General features: G+C 50.1%; 1 protein-coding gene across 4 annotated transcripts in view; it reads left to right on the top strand.

Annotated features, from left to right (window-relative positions):
• Positions 1–23362, top strand: part of IGF1R (insulin like growth factor 1 receptor) — a 300773-nt gene extending 277411 nt beyond the window's left edge. For all 4 annotated transcript variants that reach the window (XM_042941109.1, XM_042941110.1, XM_042941111.1 and 1 more), the window contains 4 exons: positions 2656–2815; positions 7122–7251; positions 13517–13651; positions 22797–23362. In XM_042941109.1, the coding sequence (XP_042797043.1) occupies positions 2656–2815; positions 7122–7251; positions 13517–13651; positions 22797–23178 (807 nt within the window). In that variant the 3' untranslated portion in view covers positions 23179–23362. The remainder of the gene's footprint in view (positions 1–2655; positions 2816–7121; positions 7252–13516; positions 13652–22796) is intronic.
• The last annotated feature ends 228 nt before the right edge of the window (positions 23363–23590 follow it).

The following is a 23590-nucleotide window of genomic DNA, read 5'->3' as shown; positions in this document are numbered from 1 at the left end:
AATACTTCCCTTTTGAATCTCTACAGCCTTTCCCTGTTTGAGTCTAATCTTTGGTTTTCTTTTCATCTACAACTTAATTATCTCCCAAGTAGTTGTTCCTTAAATTTTAGTTCTGAGCACCTGTTCGCATGTGGCTTCCTCCATTCACAGCAGATGATTGTCCTTGTGGTTCTCTGAGGGTCACGAGGCCAAGTGTGGCCCGGGGCCCTGAGCAAGATGATTTACAACACACACCCACCCTCTGCTCTACAGTGTGCCTCCCCAGGTCCCCTGGATCGTAAACTGCCTCACTTCTGTAATACATAAGCCAGCATGAGGGAGAAAAGCTTCATCAGATAGGTGGCTCAAGACACGGCAGTGTATTTCTTATCAGATTCATGCAGACATCTGAAAAGTATGAAACGCTCATTCCCTGCGTCCCCGATTTCAGGCACAGAATAAACGTTTGGAAACACGTAGTCTCCGTCCCGGCTCTGCTGCAAGCTGTCTGCCGTCCTCAGGCAGCTGCTTCGGGCCTCCGCACCTCAGTGTCCTCGTGTGTAAAATAAGATGGTTGGACAAGAAGGTTTCTGAAAGTCCCTTTTCCAGATCTCAAATTCACTTTTAGATGTGTCAGATTTAAACTTGTTCTTTCTAACTCAGGTCAAGGATAAAAATATGTATGCTTGTCCTGCAGATTCATTATACTCTATTTGGCATCTTCTCCCCAAGTTAAGATTTGCTCATTTACTTTGCTAAATGTGGGTGTTTGTGTATACATGCCTTCAGTAGCTCGAAGCAGATTAAAGATTTCCGCTCTCTGAAACGCCTGAAAGAATGGCACTGTGGCACCATGAACTGATCAAATGTCAGCCCTCTCTTCCAATATGTATAATCAGATTCCTTTTATTGATTCTATCCTTCATGTTAACTATGAATGACCACTTCTTTTTTCTTAAAATTTTTAATGTGTATTTTTGAGGGAGAGAGAGAGACAGGGTGCAAGCAGGGGAGGGGCAGAGAGAGAGAGGGAGACACAGAATCCAAAACAGGCTCCAGGCTCTGAGCTGTCAGCACACAGCCCGATGCGGGGCTCAAACTCACGAACCGTGAGATCATGACCTGAACTGAAGTCAGATGCTTCACCGGCTGAACCACCCAGGCGCCCATAAATGACCACTTCCAGTAAACACATATACTTAATACTCCACAGCTTAAGTATTATGAGCATCAACTTAACAGTTCACCTGCAGATTTCCTAGCATACCATGCACATCTAAAGCCCAGAAAGCTTAAAAGGCAACGGTGGGTCCTGAGCCAGAAAAGCTTGTCTAAAGGAGACTCCCATGTAAAAAGAAAGTGCTGGTTTGGGCTTACCCTTGGGGACATTATGTCACTTCTCCCAGGAAACTCCGTGATAAGTATTTTAAACCACCAGAGACTGTCTTGATAGTCTCTTCAGAATGTAAACATACGCCATGTGTAGGGAACTACCCCACAAGCGCTTTGGAGGGTTGTTGTACTGCTTCTAGAAGGCAGCTTTCAGCAGAAACCAGCACATCACTGGGCAAAGCCAACATCCACTGAGCACAGACCCTGGCCAGGCACTGGCAGGCACTTTCCATGTGTGGTCCCAGCTCATGCTTCCGGCAGTGACCCCACCCAGGCATGCTCTTCCCATGGCACCCAGGGTTTGAGCCGGGAAGGTGGCGCTTTGGGACCTGTCAGAGTAATATGGCTTTGCAGTGTTGTAACAGATGCTCTGTAGTCAGGGAAACTGAGGTAAACTCTATCGCACAGCACAAGCAAGAGGTGGTTAGTATCTAAACTGTGGCGGGCTGATTTGCTCTGTATTTTTTTATTTTTTTAGGATGGAGAGATTTGGGCACATGTTTTATATAAGCTTTTTTCTAAATGGATTTTTTATTATTCTGAAGTATTTCTCTTTAATTCCAAAGCCTCCTCTACAAAGAGGAAATGCTTATCATGTTACGTGTCCCCGTTTTACATTGATCCCCCTCCAGAATATGCTTCATCTGGACTTAAATTAATTGGCGAGTGCCTGTTTTCCTTGGTGCCCACAGAAAACAACAACCCAAGGAGTGCCACGTTGTGAAGTGAAAATGTTAGTCCTGATACTTTTGTACTTTAGATGAAAGTTAAAGAGAAAGAAAAAGATCAGATACTTGATAACGATGCTCACATGGGAAATAAAGCATACAGTGTCCATTTGGGAAACACATTTACTTATTTCCACACAGCCTTTGTAATATTCTCTCGCTCCTTTCACCTGCACTTTGATTATAGACAGAAAAGGAACATATAAACTGATAAAAACTTGAGTAATCAAGAAATCTTAATATCTGAAATTGTTAGTTTCACTTTAAATAATTTTTGCCCTACCCAAAATAGAAAATGCTGGTCCCAAGTTGTGCTAATTAGCGTTTCTCTCTGCAACTCTGTGTGATGTGGTCAGCGGGCAAGCGCATGACTTTACCACGAAGCAGATGCTATGGTCTCCATAATAATATGTTCCTTCTGAGCAAGTCCTGTTTCTTAGCAGACTGACCTGTGGTGCTCAGATTGAACAAAGATGGATTTGCACACCCTGGAAGAATTAGGGTGGGGGACACTCCTAAATTCTCACGTGAATTTTTTTTTTTTAATCTCCAACAGAATAATCCAGTCCTAGCACCTCCAAGCCTAAGCAAGATGATCCAGATGGCTGGAGAGATTGCAGACGGCATGGCATACCTCAACGCCAACAAGTTTGTCCACAGGGACCTTGCTGCCCGGAACTGCATGGTGGCTGAAGATTTCACGGTCAAAATCGGAGGTGTGTTCTCAGCTTCCCAGGTCTGAGCAGGAGCTAAACTCACACACATTTCAGAGACTGAGCTGGCATTCACCCACCTGTGAAGAGGTTTCCCAGTGCTTCCCATGAGTACAGAGTCTTGTACTGGGGAATAACTTGGTTGTCTCCAATTGATAGTCAATCACAAACCTCACTGGGCTGGCTCAAATCCCTATAACACATGTGGGCACAGCAGAACAGGCAGTGGACAAGGATGAGCTGAAGCCATGGTCTCTGAGGTAGCCTCTCCTGGCATTTGGGGCATTTTTGGGCAGAAGAGTTCTAAGCGTTGGTTACAGAAATAATTGAGGCAATGTCCTCAGGTGATTTTGACTTGGGAGTAAAAGTTGCCATATAAATTACCAACATTTCCTCCAATGTTTCTGGCTTGAAAGGGGTTTTGCCCTCTCAGTGGTCCATGGAGTTTTCTAAGATGTGAGGCCCCCAACGGTGAAGCCCCTGCATAGAGCAGTAACAGTGACAGAGAGGTGCAATCACTCAGGTGAGGGAAGATCACTGCTTATTGGGGTTCACACCCAAGTTGGTCAACCTCTAAGCTCTTGACGTGTGTATTATAACGCTTAGCTGATCAACCTGCTGGTTAGACCCCTTGTTGCCACCACCCACTGAAACACCAAAAAAAGGGGGGTTGGGTTGCATTTCTGGTGCTGGTTAGAAATTCATTTTAGCCTTTAGGTTTGGGTTTTGCTTTGATCTCTTAATCCTGATAAAAACACTTATAACTTCAGGGCTACTCAGGAAAGCTACCTACTTTTACCAGAACCCTTACCTTCCCATTATGAGATGACAATGGCTCAGAAAAACATCAAGTATTTATTCTGAGAAACTTCAGAGGACACTTTACATCCAAAATCCATTTAAAATTAACCTCCTTGATGTAGCTGACTTTGCTAACACATAGAAACAGACACAGAGAGTTAGACAAAATGAGGGGACAGAGGACTATGTCCCAACTGAAAAACTAGCACAAAATCACAGCAAAAGAGCTGAACCAACCAGAGGTAGGCAATATGCCTGATAGAGAAATCAAAGTAATGGTCGTAAAGATACTCACGGGACTTGAGAAAAGAGTAGAGGATCTCACCGAGACCTTCAACAAAGAGACAGAAAATATACCAAAGAACCAATCAGACAGAGATGAAGAACTTAGTAACCAAAATTAAAGATACACTAGAGGGAATCAATAAGAGAGGAAGCAGAAGAACTGATCCCTGAACTGCAAGAGGGAGTAATGGAAAGCAACCAAACAGAACAGGAAAAAGATAAAAGAATGATAAAAAAGAAGGATAGGTTAAGGGAACTCAGCAACACCATCAAGCATAATAGCATTCACATTATAGAGATCCCAGAAGGAGAAGAGAGAGAAAATTTATTTGAGGAAATAATAGCTGGAAACTTCCCTAATCTGTAGAAGGAAATAGACTCAGGAAGCAGTGAGAGCCCCCAGTAAAATCAACCAAGGAGGTCCACACCAAGAGACATAATAATTAAAATGGCAAAAGGTAGTGATAAAGTTTTAAAAGCAGCAAGAGAAAAGAAAGCAATTACATACAAGGGAAACCCCATAAGACCATAAGCTGATTTTTCAGCAGAAACTTTATAGGCCAGAAGGGAGTGGAATGATATATTCAAAGTACTGAAAAAAAAAAAATTAAAATAAATTTAACCTTTTTCTAGCTCTTGAACTATCTGTTATGGAAATGCTCATCTTTCTTTAGCAGTATATTTTTTCTTTAGCAGTATATTTTTTCTTTAGCTATGATTTTGAATGAAATATTTCGGTCCTTTAGTTGTGAATGAGGAGTATCCCCTCTTGAATAGTTATCAAATTAGGGGTTAGTGTCTTTATTTTTCATTTGGAGGAAACAGAGATGATGAATGGAGCCATATCATAGAGCAGACATCCCTGAGTCATCAGAACTACTCATTCATGAGCTACCAGTATGTCCCTGGATTTGGCCCTTTGAGGCATCCACATGTCTGGTGCCCCTTGAATCCCAAGAGGCTGACAGGCTCCAAGGTTTCTAGGAAACAGCCTCTCTCGCCACTGTCTGGGCTTTCTTTGTGCTCCCTGCTCCCTTCCCCTTCCCTTTTCATTCCTTCCCCTTTTCCATGAAGACTCAGATTATTCCCATGGAGATGCCAGGCAGCCCTCCTTCCCCAGCGCTACAGAACAGGGAAGCCCTGAGCTTAAATCCTGGTTCTGCCGCTAGCAGATGAGACTTGGGACTAGTGCCTTAAGTTCTGAGCCTCAGTTTCTTTCCCTCGGAAATGGGGATGCTGATAGAGCAGACCCACGAGATGGTGGGCAGGACTGGGCACAGGACAGCTCCAAGCACACGCCTGGCACAGGACAGGTCCCCAGTAGATGTCAGTTCCTGGGGCCATCAGCATCCTGCTTCCCACACCCGCTTCCTGGCACACGCAGGAGCTCAGCTCATGCTACCTGCTTTCCGGTTTCACATCACGGTGGGAGAGCTCTTGTCGGGCCACTTGCCATTTGAAGTCCAAATCAGCAAGGACCATATTTGCCATTTAACCCAGTGGCACATTTACAGTGACATTTGTACTTGCAGTTTTTCTCACTAACATTTGGAATTTTTCTTTTGTGCTGTGGAAGAAATAGGTTGTGTTCTTTTTCTGGGATTTCTTTTTTTTTTTTTTTTTCTCCTTTTTGTACAAGTAAAGACAAGTCCTCTCCTCTGCATGTCACTGGATTAATTCTGAGATAGGGTTCCAACACTTCGTTTTTGGTTTTTTTTTTTTTTTTTTTTTTCAACATTTTTTATTTATTTTTGGGACAGAGAGAGACAGAGCATGAACGGGGGAGGGGCAGAGAGAGAGGGAGACACAGAATCGGAAACAGGCTCCAGGCTCCGAGCCATCAGCCCAGAGCCTGACGCGGGGCTCGAACTCACGGACCGCGAGATCGTGACCTGGCTGAAGTCGGACGCTTAACCGACTGCGCCACCCAGGCGCCCCCCAACACTTCGTTTTTATTCCTCACTTGGGTTCGAAAGATCTGTTTTTCCAATGCCCGGTGTCTCATGGAGTCCAAACATGACAAGTAATTTCACCAGAGGCAGCTGTTGACCCCTCAGCTCAGTACAAGTAAGTTGTGTTGGTTAACATGCAAGGAACTTTATTCCCTGTGTTTGCTTTGTAGCCTAACCGCTTTGTGGCACAGTTAGAGACATGAATGAACATTTTAGAAAGGAGAGCAGCCCTTTCTCCTGGGGAAGGAAACGGAAGAGTCCCTGTAAGAAAAGGTTGGGTGATTGAGTGGAAAATCAAAATCTGACAAAGAAGCGATAATTTAGGATTATAAAGCAGGCCTGCCATCAAACATAATTATGTGACATCTTTTAGAGACATGGAAAATGGAACAAATTTTCAAAAACGAGTAGGAGCATTATATTGAAAAACATTATTGGGTAATAGCTTCAGGGGCCTAGTAAATAGCATCTCCTAGCATCTTACTGTGTACTTTTCTTTCCCCATGAATTGGTACTTTCAATATTTTCCCCCTTATTAAGCAGTAAGACTATTTTATTTCCTCTGGCAGTGGGGCAGTGCTACCAAGTAAGTAAGAATCAGAATGCTCTTATTTATTTCACCAGGTTCTAAAACCACATGTAAATGACCTTTGGTCTACACGTGAATATTTTCTTGATAAAGTGGGAGACTTGGTAATTTATAAACTGCTTCTCACTTTAAATGAATAAAGGAATTAACTTTTTTATTTATCTGTTTCTTTATTTGGAATGAAATTAAATTTTTTTATTTTTATTAATTTTTTGAATGTTTGTTTATTTTTGAGAGGGAAAGAGAGACAGAGACAGAGTGTGAGTGGGGGAGGGGCAGAGAGAGAGGGAGACACAGAATCTGAAGCAGGCTCCAGGCTCTGAGCTGTCAGCACAGAGCCTGACGTGGGGCTTCGACCCACAAACCATGAGATCATGACCTGAGCCGAAGCCGGATGCGTCACCAACTGAGCCCTCCCCAGGTGCCCCAACTTTTTTTTTTCCAAAGGACTCAAATTGTAAACCTATTTGAAGCAGACATTCATTGGTATTTACTTGTCACAGGATTAATCGATCAGTCATCCCTTATCGATTCTGCCTTATACAATTGTAAATGCTGATACCCAGCCTCCTGAGAGTGTGGCTCACCCGTGGGTGCCCCACAGCTGTGATGGAACATCTTTGCTTCCGCCCTGAGAGCTGCTCAAAGTGCGTCACTCTTGTGCCTTCTCTCCACCTTACAGATTTCGGTATGACGAGAGATATCTACGAGACAGACTATTACCGGAAAGGAGGGAAGGGGCTGCTGCCTGTGCGCTGGATGTCACCCGAGTCCCTCAAGGATGGGGTCTTCACCACTCACTCTGACGTCTGGTATGAGAGTCTTCTTCTGTAATGCGAGCCCAGAGCCCTCCAGCTTCCACAGATCCCACTGGCTCCGTCTCGAGGGCTTTATGTTTCTATTGGTCTCTATTCATCGTTACCCCGTTTCCAGCTTTGGCCAAGCGCTGTGTGGGCCATAGTCCTGCACAGTTGAAAGGCTCCTGTTGTCAGTGGGCTAGCTGAGGACAGCGGGCATTTGTGGGCTCTAAAGAATTTGTGAGACCCACATTTCTTGCAGTCCTTAAGTGCTCGGTAAGTGGCGAGGAGCCCTTGAGAGACAGACTATCAGGGGCCGGGACATGTCCAAAAACTTCACCTCTCCCCTGGCCACCTGCCCTCGTTCCATCTTTCCCAATAAATAGATAACGTGGTGTGTGTGCGGCTGCCTCACCTAATTACAACTCCGGATTGCAGACATTCCTTTGTTCACACCCAAAGCTTGTGAGTCTGGATGTGTTCTCTCATTGGTCCCATCTGCTGTCTGTCCTTTTTCAAAGGACTTCACCATTGTGGACCCAGGGATGGGGTAGAAAGCACAGTGTCTCCCTTCACGATAACGTATCTTGGGGTAGAAAGCTTAGCTGAGGAGTACAGAGGACTCTCAGTAGCGCTGTTTCCTGTGATACCTCAGCAACACTGTGGAGAGGAGGCCAGGTTCTGAAATACAACTGAGGTCCTTGGCAGGCTGAGGCCCTGGCACATCTACCTCCTAGAACATCAACTAGTTTCTTGGCTGTCCTCTCGGGAGGTCCCATTGCTGCTGTGTTACGGAAATGGGAGTTGTTTATTCAACTGTCTGGACGACCACATAGAGGAGCTATTTAAATAGTGACCGACATCATTTTTTTTTTTTTTTTAACCTCGTGAACCTTTCGTAGTTCAAGGGCCTTGGATCTCACTACGAAGACAGGTGCAAATTGGAAATAGCATTTGAATACGACCCGGCAAAGCGTGATTGCTTCTCGAGTTCACGTACGAGATCTGTTTTTGCAGTCGGTCTGTCCAAGATAGTTAGCTCTTTGCTGTCAAATCAAAGTGCTCACCACCATTTTTAGATGTAGAGATGATGGGGAGAGAAGGTCTGTTCATGCATCTGATTATTGTAGCCTCTATACCTCCCAAAGCTCTGAGGTCAGCTTGTAGTACAATAAAATAGAAAACCGTGCGAGCCAGGGACAGCAGAGGCAGGATGAGAAGATAAAACTAGAGTTATTAATATCTCACAGGCTAATTTTGCCCAAACCCTGGTTAGCAACGAATGCCACCAGCAGCAGCAACAGAGGGACATGCAGGGGGTTCGATGCCAGTTTTCTCCCACTCGACGGCATCGACATTATGCATGAGTAATATGTGTATGTAAACAAGAATGTCTATTTGATAATCATTCCGTTCAGTGTTCAGGCATTAACAGTGCTTTAAATTCTTTTTTTTTTTTTTCTTTTTTTTGGTAACACAGCCTTTGAGGGTAACATGGGTAGGGTAGGCCAGGACTTGGTGAATATGGAAGGTTCCTCAGCTGCCTAGGATCTCATGCCCTCCCTGTCAAAGGAATGGGAGTCACCTTAGATTGTATTCAATAGCACAAAACAGGTGTTCCCAAATAGTTGAAACTCTAGAAAGAGATACAGAGAATTGTATTTGACTGTGTCAAAGAGACCTCAGCGTCTTTGGTTTGGGAGGCACTCCCAAGGTCGGGTCCAGCCCCCACATCCCACCCATGGCCTCTTTGACAGCTAGCGTTCAGGCTTCTGCTCAAATGTCTCCAGGACTACTTGTCCTCTCCCTCACAAGGACAGGCCACCCTAACTCTTTTTTTTTTTTTTTTTAATTTTTTTTTTTTTTTTTAACGTTTATTTATTCTTGAGACAGAGAGAGACAGAGCATGAACAGGGGAGGGTCAGAGAGAGGGAGACACAGAATCCGAAACAGGCTCCAGGCTCTGAGCTGTCAGCACAGAGCCCGACGCGGGGCTCGAACTCACGGACCGCGAGATCATGACCTGAGCTGAAGTCGGCCGCTTAACCGACTGAGCCACCCAGGTGCCCCAAGGCCACCCTAACTCTTAAGACGCCCTTGTTCTTTGCACGTCTTTCTCATATGATGCTTAAGTCTGCCTCTTGGTGACACCCGTTGGCCCTCCTCTGTAGCACACTCGCATGCTCTCGTCTGTTTTTGACGAGACGGGCCTTGGAGTCACAAGGAAGTGGTCTCTTTTCTCTAGTTTGAACACTTCCACATTTTCCCAGTGCCCTCTGAGATTTTATTCCCAGGCCCTCGGGCCCTGTGCTTCCTACCCCTGCAGCTCTGTCGTAGCACCGTGTCCTTGCAGGACGATTCCTTTGGCTTAGAAGACACAAGTGTGCCCTCCAGGGATGGAGGGAACCAAGCAAAAAACTAGGCAGTTGGGGCCCACAAGTGTGTCCCCTCCCTGGGCATCTGGATCACCCTCCAACAGTCTTCATTTCTTGACTTACTGAGAAGGTTTCCAAACTTCCACAAATACCTAGGCCCGCACCCACTTAAAATTATTTGCTTCTTTGCTGGCTAATTCACGTCAGCGGGGAATGTGGAGATCTGTGTAGGTCTCAATTTACTGGTGGGTGGGACACAGACATGATCCTGTCGTGGTGTGCTGAGGTGTAGTTCCTGAACGCTGGCCCCAGGTGGCAGTGGCACTGATGTGTGATAGTCACATCAAGTTGTACCTTCTTCGGGGCAAGCCCCCCAGTGCTCATGATTGGAAAAGACGTCACACAAAGACATTTGTCTAGTGTTTACAGATGAAACCTGTCCACAAAATTCATGACTCGGTACGATATGAAGGCATTGAAACCAGTGCCCATGCCGTTGTAAATCATCTGCTTTGAAAAGTACACAGGCTTTGCCTCTTAGTGTCCCTGTCTGGCCGTGTGGCCTTGGTCAAACCACGGGGCATCTCTGGGCTTTGGCTGCTCAACCTGTGAGGTGAGGTCTGCTTTGGAGTGTCTGCACTCCCTACTAGGCCTGCAGTAGCTTGCTGAATGTTTACATGGCTCCTGTGGCAACTAGTGATGCCAGGGGGGGCGTCTTGGTGTGGGGTAGAGATGGCTCAGCCTTCACGCATTGGACTCTGCCGGTCACGTCCCGCGAAGCATGACCAGACTCCAGCATCAAGTGGCCCTCCCTGACGAGGGATACTGACATCACACAGGAGTCACTCCAGGCCAGCCCTGTTACCTGCTGTGTGACTTCATGTGTGTGACCGTGAGGACCTGGTGAGGCCCAGGAAATGCTCAGTGTGTGCAAGAACGGGGCGACTAGAGACCGACTCCCTGTCCTGGAAGGGTGAAGTCTTGTGGAGAAGAGGAAGTGATCCTGACAGGTTGGAGTCACAAAAGCCTGGCCAGAAGAGACGGGGCCGTGGGGCACCCTGAAGTAGAAGTGTCACTTACAAGGCAGTGGGGATGCAGGTTCTAGACCGCGGGAATGCCGAGAGAGGCTATGGCGGCAGGACACGCTTGCGAAAGACGGTGGGACTTCCTTGAGGGAGTTAGGGTGGAGAGAGAGCAAGTAAGGCCTCAGATGTTGTGTCAGGGGCTTGGGCCTGATTCTTCAGGTTCTGCAAAGATGCATAAAGCTTCTGAAGGAAGAGCGACACGGGAGACTGTCTTAAGATGTTCATGTTAGCTAGAGCATCAGGCCGCATGGTGAACGGTGCTAGCACCAGAAAGGAAGAGTGCTATAGGCCGAGGAGGACCGTCAGTGCCGTGGTGGGCCCTGAGGAGGCCGAGGGAAGGACGGCCTTGGGTTGACTGCTCGAGTGAGGCAGGACACCAACTACTTGAGGCCAGAAGAACAGGACCGAGAGGCAGAGCTTGGGCTGAGACACAGGAAGTTTATGGATAGCCAAGTGACCGGGAGCTTGAAACAGAGCACCCGGAGCCGAAAGAGTCCGTGCGGGAGCCGTTGAGTGAGAATGGGCTGCTTGAGAGGGGCTGGCCCCACCGGCAGAGTCTGTGGAGGGGAAGGGGCTCTGGGAGGGAACTGTGTTGTTCTCAGAGGATTCCTGAGGCCAGGCCTGCAATCAGTAAAAACAGCCACGCTTGTCTTTCCTTGCACTGTACCGCATTCCAGACATGAAGGTTGGGAGCTTCGAGGCATGCTGCCCATGTGACCAGGCCCACTCCAGTATGACATCCCAGCACCAGAGTTGTGGAGAAGCCGGCTGCCTTCAGCCCAAGCCTCTGAAGTGTGCCTTCAGCCACACTTAGGCCTCTGAGTCTTTGGCTTTTCTAGGTCTCTTGTGCAATATAAAGGCTATTTCTTGGTCACTGGAAATTAAAAAGGGCCTTGGGTGAGTCGGTCCTCTGCTAAGATTTTATTTATATCTGATATCTGTTCTTAGTACAAAGTTGCACAGAAACCTTTTTTTTTTTTAATGTTTATTTATTTATATTTAGAGAGAGAACATGCTTGGGAGCAGGGGAGGGGCAGAGAGAGAATCCCAAGCAGGCTCCACGCTGCAGTGCAGAGCCGGACATGGGGCTCGAACCCAAGAATCGTGAGAACATGATCTGAGCTGAAATCAAGAGTTGGACGCCTAACCGACTGAGCCACCCAGGCGCCCCTGTACAGAAACCTTTTGCTCACGGAGAAGTAGCTATAGCTGAAGCAGTGAATAAAACATTGGCTCAGGCTCCGGGCCAGGATCCCGGGAGCTCTCGGTGGGAAGCGCCAGGCCCCAGAATTTTCAGTGTGGCTCTGCCACTAGCACCCCCTGGCCCTTCCGCAGTCCTGTCGGAAGCCCCTCGGGCTGCTTGCTGCCGACGAGCCTGCTTTATTCTGCTGAAATGAACTGAGCGTAAAGGCACATAGACCGAGGAAAATTGGTGCAAGGTGGCAGTGTTGGGAGGCCACCTTTATTTTGCAGGTTACGGCATCTCCTTTTAAACATTACCTGTCTGAACTTTCTGTGTGCGTGTCCACATATTTTAATTTGTTTTCCAGCAGTTAGATCTTCTAAACCAGCAGGCAAAACTGCATGCATAGCGGAATGGCTCACTGCCCCCACTGCTGAATTTACGCCTCGGCCCCTTTGCCCCTCAGCTAAACTCTTCTTAAGGACGCCTCCTTGCCTGCCAGCCTGCCGTCAGCCAGTGCTGTGCTCCTGGCTTCTCTCCCTGTGAGACTGAGCCCCCGTCACATGTCACAGACCAGCAGCTCCCCAGCTCACTCCCACAGGTCTTCCCTCCCCACTGGCCCCACTGGACCTGTGAGATCCCCTTCCGAGCTTTCTAACCCTCCAGACCTGTGGAAGTCAGAACTGCGGTCAGAGACCCAGGCGTCAGTATGTTTTGAAAACTCAGCAGGAGGGGTGGGGGGGTGGCTCAGTCTGTTGACTGGCTCAGGTCATGATCTCAGGGTCTGTGGGTTCGAACCCCACATTGGGCTCTGTGCTGACAGCTCAGAGCCTGGAGCCTGCTTTGGATTCTGTCTCTCCCTCTCTCTCTGCCCCTCCCCTGCTCGTGCTCACTCGCTCGCTCTCTCAAAAATAAATAAACATTAAAAAAATATTTAGGAGCACGTGGGTAGCTCAGTCGGTGAAGCATCTAACTTCGGCTCAGGTCATGATCTCACGGGTTGTGAGTTCGAGCCCTGCGTGGGGGTCAGCACAGAGCCTGGAGCTTGTTTCGGATTCTGTGCCTCCCTCTCTCCCTGCGCCTCCCCCACTTGCACTTTGTCTCTTTCTCTCGCTCTCAAAAATAAATAAACATTAAAAAAATGTTTCTAAACTTGCCAGGAGACTCACTCCACAGCCAGCATTGAGAGCTACTTGGGTACAAGTTTCCAAAATAGGGGAGCTTGTTGAATGGCTTGATTGTCCCAGGCTGTATTCGAGGTCACTAAACCACTGTCCCGGCAGGGCCTGGGGACCTGCCTTTAATTAGAGGATAGAGCACATTTGGGAGACACTGCCCTATTGGGCCCGTGGCTGGGGCCAGGCCCTGAACTCAACCTGCCCGGGGTTCAAATGAGAAAGCAGGTGCTTCTGAGTCATTCAGGGGGCACTGCAAACCACCCCCTGCTACAGCTTTGCCCACACTGCGGGAAGACAAGGGCCACGCTTCGCCGCTGCTGGGCGCACTGGAGGACGCTCGCTCAGTCACCACGCCGAGGGCACGTTTTCAGCACCCGGAGTGGGGAAATGCTGGAAGGGAAGGGGCAGTGAGGGCTGCCCGCCCCTCTCTGAGCCCTCACGTCCCCTCTCTCACCCTAGGTCCTTCGGGGTCGTTCTCTGGGAGATCGCCACGCTGGCCGAGCAGCCGTACCAGGGCTTGTCCAACGAGCAAGTCCTTCGCTTCGTCATGGAGGGCGGCCTTCTGGACAAGCCGGACAACTGCCCCGACATGCTGTACGTACGCCTGGGCCCCTGATGCCCTCCCTCAGATTCCCCTCCTCGATGACCCTTCCTGGGTCACCCGAGATGGGTGGTTCTGAGAGCCAGTCTCTGTGGCCCGGCAGGTGGAGATGAGGGGGGCGGGTGCAGTTTGGAAGGAGGTTGTCCTGATGGAAGGACCCTGTGCCTTTGCAGAGCCACCTTAAGTTCACCGCATCTCCCTTAATCTTTTAGTCCTGGTTTGCACCTGGGGTCTCAGGCCAGACATCTCTGGGAAGTATTTGACCAAAGCGATCCTTACCGGCCTCAGCACCAGAGTTTAAGAAAAGTGGGGGAGGGGGCAACAACATGGCACTGGCTGCTCTTAAGCCAAATCCCGGAGCCTCTTGCAGCCTTTGGCAGGACTGCTCTGGCACCACGTAGGGCAAACCTCAGGCCTCTTCCCACCGCGTGCCACCTCCACCGTGGCGCCCCCCCCGCCCCCCGCCCCAGGTTTCTTCTCTGCTGAGTGCTGACCAAAGTCATTAGCTGTGAAAGCAACACGCTTTCTGGGGCTTCACCCAGTGACCCATGGGGACTGGGAATGTGGTTCAGCTGGCCCATCAGGGCGCCCCGACACAGCCCCGGGGGTGTACAGCTTTGGGCACTGGCAGATTCATCACCTCAAGCTGCTTCTTTTTAACAACAACAACAAGAACATTCCGCTTTTTGTTCCTGAGGTTTGTCCGATGATGGGAGGGTGTCCGTGATCCCTCCTGGGCCTCGCTGCTCAGCGTCCTTAGTCGCGCTCCTTGTTGGCGCAGGTCAGAGCTGTCGAGGGCAAGAGGGCCTCACTGTCCACAGGAGGAACGAGTCAGACGAGGGTGTGAAGGTGTTCTGTGGTTGGGTCATTGGGTGTAGGACAGGAGCAGGGAGAGAGTGTGGACTTGTTTTCCACGTGGACGTTAAAGCAGGGCTCAGAGGGTCTTCTGGATCCCAATGGGTAGAAGGTAGGCTACCACTCATGCCTCAGCACCAGTTCCGGAATTTTCCAGAAGTGTTCTTCAGGACAGGTGTGGCTTCACATTGGGAGCAACCCCGGAGGAGATGTCAGGCCGCCTCTGTGTCTGTGTGGAAGACCCCCCCCCCCCCCCGCCCCAGATATGCCACCTGCACGTGCACCAGGCCCCCAGCGAGCAGGGGCCCCAGGCCAGGCCTCAGGGTGGTGGGTTTGCCACTATGAGTCTGATACCATGTCCACTGGGGACCAGGGAAACTGGCCTCGACAGTCCTGAAACCTTTGCTCCTTTGAGTCTCTCACAGTTTCCTTGGGTCAGGACTCTGGACACGGGTGTGCCGGCCCCTTGGCTCAGTCTCATCAGCCCGAAATCCAGACGTAGCCTGGGGGCGCCAGCATCTGAGGCTCTGGGCCTCCGGCAGGACTCATGCCTAGGGCTGCAGAACCGCCGGCCTTCTGGAGAATGGGTCTTCTCCCGCCGGAGTGTCTTACTTCTTCAGGGCCAGCAAGAGAATCTCTGCTGCTTTTACCATTCGTTTTAGCTGATTAAGCCACATCCAGCCCAGATCATCTCCCTGCTGGTTAACTCAGAGTCAGCTGATGAGAAAACTCCATAACGAGGTGAAACCCCATCATCTTTCTTAGTCTGACCCACATTCAGGTGAGGGGTTATACAGGGTGTTGACCCCAGGGGCAGGAATCTGGGGGAGCATCTTAGAATCGGACTACCACAGCTTGGGAAGCAGAAACCACTGTCCATCAACAAACCAGGGTTTTGTATATTTTTTCTGAAGCACTTTGTTGCTACCAAAACTGAATCCACGTCGATGTGGTAGGCCTTGTTCCCATGGCTCTGACCGTGCGGCCGTAGGACCTCTGGGCTCGGGGACTCGGTGCGGCACCCCATGCTTCTGGAGTGCATTAGCTGAGCCTTATGCTTCCTAACTGCTGCTTCTCAATGTTTGTTCAGCTGAAGCCCAGGGATAGCTGGTATGGAATTAAGAAAGAGGACCCAAGACTGCCATAGGGGAAGCAGCATTCTGGCATCCACGTGTGTGTGTGTTTGTTGAGGGCAGGGGAGCCCCCTGATCATTTGAGCCCGGGGCTGGACATGGGGTGCAGAGTAGACCCACCAATGACAGGAGGCCCCTTTTCTCAGAGGGCTGTGTATATGGGGCAGGGAGGGGGGATGGGGTTTCCCAGATCCCTCAAGAACCTTCCCAGTTAACCTCTTCAGGTTTCAGAACCCAAAGTTAGAAGAGACTCAAAAGGTCACTTAGTACATGTTTATTAATTTGCATTTATATTAAATAGGTACATAATAATACACATTAATTTACATGTATACATACATATATATAAAGAGAGAGAGGGGCAGGTAGAGAGGGAGGGAGAGAGAGAGAGAGAGAGAGCACACAAACAGGGGAGAGGGGCAAAGAAAGAGAAGGAGGAGAATCCCAAGCAGGCTTTGCAAGCATGGATCCCGACCGGGGACTTGAACTCACAAACCCGTGAGATCATGACCTGAGCCAAAACCAAGAGTCGGACACTTAACCAACTGAGCCACCCCAGCGCCCCTCACACTTTCTTCCCTAGCATGGAAACGCTTCCTCTGTGCACCTGTATTAGTTTTTTACACAGTGGGTCATTATCCCAAACCCAACAATGAGCATTTACCATCTCATGGAGTTTCTGAAGGCCTGGAACCTGGGAGCGGCTTAGCGGGATGGCTCTGGCTCAGGGTCTCTCACGAGGCTCCGGTCATCAGAAGGCTTGACTAGGGCCGGGACCCACTTGCAACTGGCATGCAGCTGGCTTCTCCAAGCAGGGCTTGGCAAACTTACCTCTAGAAAAACGGATAGGAAGTGTTCTCAGCTCTGTGGTCTCATAAGATCTCATTGTGCAAACGCAGTCACAGATACCACGTGAATGAGTGTGGCTGTGCTCAGGTAAAACTTTACTTGGGGATACTGAGATTTGAATTTCACATAATTTTCATGTCACAAAATATTCTTATTTTGATTTTTTTTCAACCATTTTACAAATATAAAAACCATTCTTAGCTCAGAGGCCTCACCAAAAAAATTGGACAGTAGGCTAGTTTTGGGCCATGGGCCTGTAGCTTGCCCGAGAGCAAAGGACTCCAGAGCAGAGCAGATGCCATAGTGTCCTTCATGGCCGAAACTCAGGGGTGGTCCTCTGTGATGTGGGAGGAGATTACGGGAGGCATGAACCCCAGGAGGTGGGGATCACCGCGGGCTGGGTACCACACCCCACTGACTCCCAGGTTGCCTCACAGGTGACTGTTCTCCATGAACAGTGTGGTCACTGTATTCTTATCAGCTCATTATAAGAAAAATCTTCCTTCGGAGAAAAAAAAAAAATCTCAGTAATGGAGTATAAGGAGTGATGCCTGCTGAGTTTGCAACCGAGGGTCTGGTGCCAGAATAGAGGCTGATGCTGGGGCTGGTGGTGGTGTAGGAAGCTTAGCCACAGTCCGAGAAAGCAGGTGTCGGTTTTGTTCGTGTGGTTTGGGGTAGTGGGAGGAGAGGTTTTATTTTTGAGCTGTCTCTTTGACTCGGAGAAACGGCCTCTGAGAAACTTGTGGGACTCCCTAAAGTTGATCCACCTCCCGGTGACTGGAGTTTTGGTATTAATTTAATATGCCTGGGAAGCAGCCCACCTGCCATGGGAAAGGCGCTAGACTTCCTGTTCCCAGCATAGAGTGACAAGGAAATTCACATGGAGAGGTTACTCTTGGATATTACGTGTTTGATTCCGGAGGCATTTCTGCTTTGCCCTCCAGAACCCCCCTGGCAAATTGTTCTCCCTCCGAAGAAAACAACAGAATGGAAGGAGGTTAGCTGATGGCGCAGGGAGTGTCCGTGTTGTTCTTCTGAATTTATTGATGAGCTTAGGTAAAGAAGAAGTGTTCTGGGAGAGGGGTTCTTTTGTTATGGGGCACAAAAGAGCGGACTCCCGTTTCTGCCAGAGGAGAGGAACGTTACTGAGCTACTGGGCGTTGCCCAAAAGCCCTGCTGGGCGCCCGGGTGGGAAAGAAACCACTTCCACTGTGTGGCTCCAGAGGTGTGAGCGGGCACCAGTAGGGTAACCTGGGGGCTGGCGTGCAGCGGCTGTGGGGGGTGGGGGGCTTCGGCTCAGCAGCGGCGTCTTGGTGGTATCTACAAGCAGGTGGGATGGGCTCCTCTGGAGCAGCCAAGAATCCCTCTCCCCTCAACCGCGCAGAGCACTTAGGCTTCAAATCGACGACAAAGCCTGTCCTTAACCTTCTCTTAAGCTCTCGTCTCTGTACCGCCACCGCGAGTGTCCTTGAGCGCCTGTGTCTGCATGCCGACCGCTGACGTCCCAGAGACAGGGCTGCGAGGCGAGGCCCCAGCTTTCAGAAGCTGGGTGGCAGAAGGACCGGGTTGTAATGCTGCAGGAGAGGGCTCGAGCAGAGGTGCAGCAAGCTGTAAGCCCTGGGCCAAGAAGCCGTATCTTTTTCGGTAAAACTTCCACAGTGTCACAGGTCCAGATCCTTGCCAGGGCAGTGCTCAGTATACACAACGCAGGAAAGAATTGGAACTTTTTAGCCCAGAGAGTCACGAACTCACAGAGGAGACTGAAACACATTCAGGGGACTCTGGTGGTTCTTGTAGTCTTCAAACATGGTTTTCCCCCTTGCTGTGATCCTGTGCTGGTTGTGTGGGAATAGGGTGCTTGAGTAGAATCCAAACAGTCAGGAATGGCCATTGGTGCGTGCTTGGCCTCGCAACTACAGGCCGTCCCGTGGTACCTGGGCCCTGAGTCTGGTCTCAGTCCAAAGCCAGAGTGATATGGGGCAAGGCGATGGGCAGGCCTGCCGTCCCACTGGCAGGCGCCGCTGAGAAGCGGCTCATAAGACAATCCTGGCTGTTCTAGGCTGCCAGGAGGAGGTGGAGGAGGGGTGTGCCAAGCCCTGCAGGGCCTTTCTAGAATCTGGTCTTTGTTGCATCGGTTCGGTTGTCACGGGGCCGAGGCTGGGCTGCCTCTCACACCTGGGCTTGTGATCACCACCTGCGTGCATGCAGCAGGGCCTAGAGGAAGGTGACGATCCTGAGGCCCCCTGTGTGCAGGATGGGAGGGGTCGGGACAGTTGTCCCTCTTCCCTCACACCACCTCCTCGGGTCACACTTGCCTCTGTGAAGCAGCTTCACAGCGGGGCAGCAGTCCCCTTTGGTCCTGTTCCTGCCCCAGGTGGAGGGTCTGCACATCCCCTCACCCCCCACGAGGGGGCCTTGGGTAAAGCACTGCTCCAGAGCGGACTAGTTCTAAAACGTGCCTTTAAAAAAATTTTTTTAATGTTTATTTATTTTTGAGAGAGCGAGCGAGCAGGGGAGGGGCAGAGAGAGGGGGAAAACATGTGCCTTTTTAAAGAAGAGTTTTATCAGCTCATAAATCCTTCTAGAGTCTACTGGAAAGTTTTCTTGTGGAGATAGTGTAAACAAGGTCTTGAGTCCTACAGAGTAAGAAAGACTTCCTTTTATGGGCAGCCCTGGAAGGCTTTAAGAGAGGCATCACATGGTTTGTTTGTGCTGATGTCACTCCAGTCACTGGTGGCACCTCTCAGCACCTCCTCCCCTCCCCCTGGCCACAGGGGCACCGAGCCAGGGCACATCACATGTTCTTGGCCTTGGCTGCGCTTCTATTCAGGGACAAGTCAGTCAGCCAGAGAGGAAATCACAGCCGAGCCACAGAGAGGGGTTTCGAGTATTTATGGCCCCGTTTGTTGGGGGTGGGGGGTGGGAATGGAGTCCTTTCTCTTGGGCAGCAATGGGAGGTAAGGGAAGGCAGGCTTCTGTGCCATGTGACCCCAGGCAGGAGCTGTCACACGGTGACTATGAGGACAGGAATGGCTCTCCTAGGGGGACCATGGTTTCCCTTGTGGAGGTGGAGAAAATTCCTTTTCCTGAGGTAGGTGGTTTTCAAAGCACAACCATACTCTTTCGCAGAGAATGCCATCCTGCTCCCGCCTCACCAGTTTGGGGACCTTGGACAAATTACTTACTCTCTTGGTGTTTCTGCTGCTTCATCTACAAAATGGGGACATGTTACAATGCACCTCCTTCTAGGACTTGAGAGGATTCAAGCAGTTCACACACACAAAACCCCGCCTGCCCGACACCCTGTGTGTTACTGGGTGCATTAACCAAAGGTTAGCCCTGCCAAATGGTTAGTGGCATGGCCAAGGCAAAAAATCTGGTCTTCGTATTTTGTCCACATCTTTTTCTGCTAGAGCACGAGTGGTAAACGTTTTCCATAAAGGGCCACACGGCCGGGATCTTGGGCTTCTAGGCCAGGCAGTCTCTGTTCCAGCTACTCACCTAGCAGGTGTCCCTTGAAAGCAGCCACAGACATACATGAACAGATGGGTGTGGCTGGTCCAGTACAACATAATCTGCAAAATCTGATTTCTAAAACCCGGCAGCGACACAGGCAGAAAGCCTCTCTCAGGCTCCCACCCTCCCTGTAGGTCACGTACTCTTCCCTCCCGGACCGGACACCTTTCCCCCCAGGACTTCCAAGGTAGCTTGGCCAGGTTGGCTTAGGGCTTTTCCTTTGCAGACTGGTCTCCGTGCCCCCTGGGCTTCTTCCCTGAGGCCAAACGAGCAAGTGGTCTGTCAGTCAAGCCTTCCATTTAGCCATTTTTATTGAAAAGCGTCTCTTTAGCCAGAAGTTTTTTTTTTTTTTTCAATATATGAAATTTATTGTCAAATTGGTTTCCATACAACACCCAGTGCTCATCCCAAAAGGTGCCCTCCTCAATACCCATCACCCACCCTCTCCTCTCTCCCACCCCCCATCAACCTTCAGTTTGTTCTCAGTTTTTAAGAGTCTCTTATACTTTGGCTCTCTCCCACTCTAACCTCTTTTTTTTTTTTTTTCCTTCCCCTCCCCCATGTGTTTCTGTTAAGTTTCTCAGGATTTCACTCTCAGGAGTGAAAACATGTGGTATCTGTCTTTCTCAGTATGGCTTATTTCACTTAGCATAACATTCTCCAGTTCCAACCACGTTGCTACAAAGGGCCATATTTCTTTCTCATTGCCACGTAGTACTCCATTGTGTATATAAACCGCAATTTCTTTATCCATTCATCAGTTGATGGACATTTAGGCTCCTTCCATAATTTGGCTCTTGTTGAAAGTGGTGCTATAAACATGGGGGTACAAGTGCCCCTATGCATCAGCACTCCTGTCTCCCTTGGGTAAATTCCTAGCAGTGCTACTGCTGGGTCATAGGGTAGGTCTATTTTTAATTTTTTGAGGAACCTCCACACTGTTTTCCAGAGCGGCTGCACCAATTTGCATTCCCACCAACAGTGCAAGAGGGTTCCCGTTTCTCCACATCCTCTCCAGCATCTATAGTCTCCTGATTTGTTCATTTTGGCCACTCTGACTTAGCCAGAAGTTTTAAAAATTTTTTTAATGTTTATTTTTGAGAGACAGAGCATGAGCGGAGGAGGGGCAGAGAGAGAGAGGGAGACAGAATCGGTAGCAGGCTCCAGGCTCTGGGCTGTCAGCATAGCACCACATGTGGGGCTCGAACCCACAGACTGTGAGATCATGAGCTTAACCGCTTAATGCCCCTCTTTAGCCAGAAGTTTTAAAACAAACAGAATAGTATCTTCTGGCGAGAACAGTAATGGAAGGGAAGGCTCTTCTGTGCCAAGCTCACGCGAGAAAGGGCCGCCCGCCAACCCCTTCTCGGAACCGTAGCCTCCTCTGGCTCTGTGGCCAGCCTGGATGTCAGTCACCCTCCTTTTTGCTCCCAAGGTCCACTCAGCTGGGTCTCTCTGTGTTCTGGGTTCATAAGAAGTACGCCCTCTTCCCCTGGTCATCCTGAACCCTTGTCCAAGCCCAGGCCTCCCCTGGGTCCAGGCCGCTGGCTGTACCACAACACCGTCCATCCTTCTTCCTTGTGCAGCCTCCTGCTCTCCGGCGGGGGCGGGGGACGGACACCTCCTGTGGTCCACTGAAGGCTTCACAGAGGTTTGCGGCCCAAGTGCCACCGTGGTCCAGCTGGTGAGACCCGGCACAGGCTTCATGCCATGTTCTTTGCCCGCCCCCTTGCCTAGGCAGGGCCCCTCGCACCTTCCCGCCTTGTCGGGATCTGGCTACACGTCTTCATAGGACTCTGATTCATTTGGCTCAGCCTGGACCCGAGGCCAGAGCCCGGGTGGTGGGGCAGGCAGCAGGCAGCCTGGGTGGTGCTGGACCGGGACCTCAGACCCTAGATGCACGCTCCTTCTGTCTTGTGGCCTTCCCACCTCACTGCCAGCTGTCCGGCCCCAGGCCCCAGAAAGAAGCTTAGAAATTGCATAGGTGGCACGAAAGGGAGGGTCACTGTCAGGATAGCTGTGATCGCTCCTAAGCCTTTTTTTTTTTTTTTTTTTAAGTTTATTTTTATTTATTTTGAGAGAGAGAGTCCAAGCAGGGAAGGGCAGAAAGAGAGCAGGGGGAGAGAGAGAGAGAGAGAAAGAGAGAGAATCCCAAGCAGGTTCCACAGTGTCAGCACAGAGCCCAATGCGGGGCTGGAACTCACAAACTACGAGACTATGACCTGAGCTGAAGTCGGACGTTTAACCGACAGAGCCACCTAGGCACCCCTCTTTAGCCAGAACTTTTAAAACAAAACAGAGAATAGAATCTTCTGGTGAGAACAGTAGCAGAAGGGAAGCAGTGGAAGTCAAGAGTCAGATGCTTGACCAACTGAGCCACCCAGGTGCCCCCATTCTTAAGCCTTATTAGTGAGAAACCAGAGGCTTCCTGCACTCTAATTCTGGAAGTAATGTTTCACTGGTGGCTCCAAGAGACACTTCAGATAGGACGCTCTGTAGGTTTTTGTTTGTATTTTTATTTCTTAGCACTGTCCCCATAACACCTGTCATGCCAGACTCTGTGTAAACCTAGATTTGTCCTCAGGAAATGAGAGGTTGGGTCTTGGCCCTGGGGAGGGTCCTGGTTCCCCGGAGCGAAAGCGGCGCGGGCCAGTCGGGCCGTCAAGAGAGAAATGGCCCAGCTGCCTCCCTGCTCTCAGTGCCCGCGTGTGGGGGGAGGCCACAGCAGGTGGCCCCGGAGCCACCGTTCGCGGCCGGGCCCACCGTCTGTCTGTCTCCGCCTCAGGTTTGAACTGATGCGCATGTGCTGGCAGTACAACCCCAAGATGAGGCCTTCCTTCCTGGAGATCATCAGCAGCATCAAGGACGAGATGGAACCTGGCTTCCGGGAGGTCTCCTTCTACTACAGCGAGGAGAACAAGCCGCCCGAGCCGGAGGAGCTGGATCTGGAGCCGGAGGACATGGAGAGCGTCCCCCTGGACCCCTCCGCCTCCTCGTCCTCCCTGCCGCTGCCCGACAGACACTCAGGACACAAGGCCGAGAACGGCCCGGGCCCCGGCGTGCTGGTTCTCCGAGCCAGCTTCGACGAGAGACAGCCTTACGCGCACATGAACGGGGGACGCAAGAACGAGAGGGCCTTGCCTCTGCCCCAGTCTTCGACCTGCTGATCCTCGGATCCCGGATCCCGTGCAAACAGTAACGTGTGTGCACGCTCGGCGGCGGGTGGGGGGAGAGAGTTTTAACAATCTATTCACAGCCTCCTGTACCTCAGTGGATCTTCAGAACTGCCATTGCTGCCCACGGGAGACGGCTTCTCTGCAGTAAACACATTTGGGATGTTCCTTTTTTCAATATGCAAGCAGCTTTTTATTTCCCTACCCGAACCCTTAACTGACATGGGCCTTTAAGAACCTTAATGACAACACTTAATAGCAACAGAACACTTGAGAATCGAGTCTCCTCACTCTTTCCCGGTCTCTCCTCTCATTATCTGTCTCCCTCCCTCTCCCCCCGCCCCTTCTCTCTCTCTCTCTCTCTCTCTCTCTCTCTCTCACCTTTCTCTTTCCTTCTGCTTCATGA

The sequence above is a fragment of the Panthera leo genome, chromosome B3 (genome assembly GCF_018350215.1).
Source record: "Panthera leo isolate Ple1 chromosome B3, P.leo_Ple1_pat1.1, whole genome shotgun sequence".
Lineage (NCBI taxonomy): Eukaryota > Metazoa > Chordata > Mammalia > Carnivora > Felidae > Panthera > Panthera leo.
Note: the sequence above shows the minus strand (reverse complement) of the source record. Positions and strands in the feature narration are given on the sequence as shown.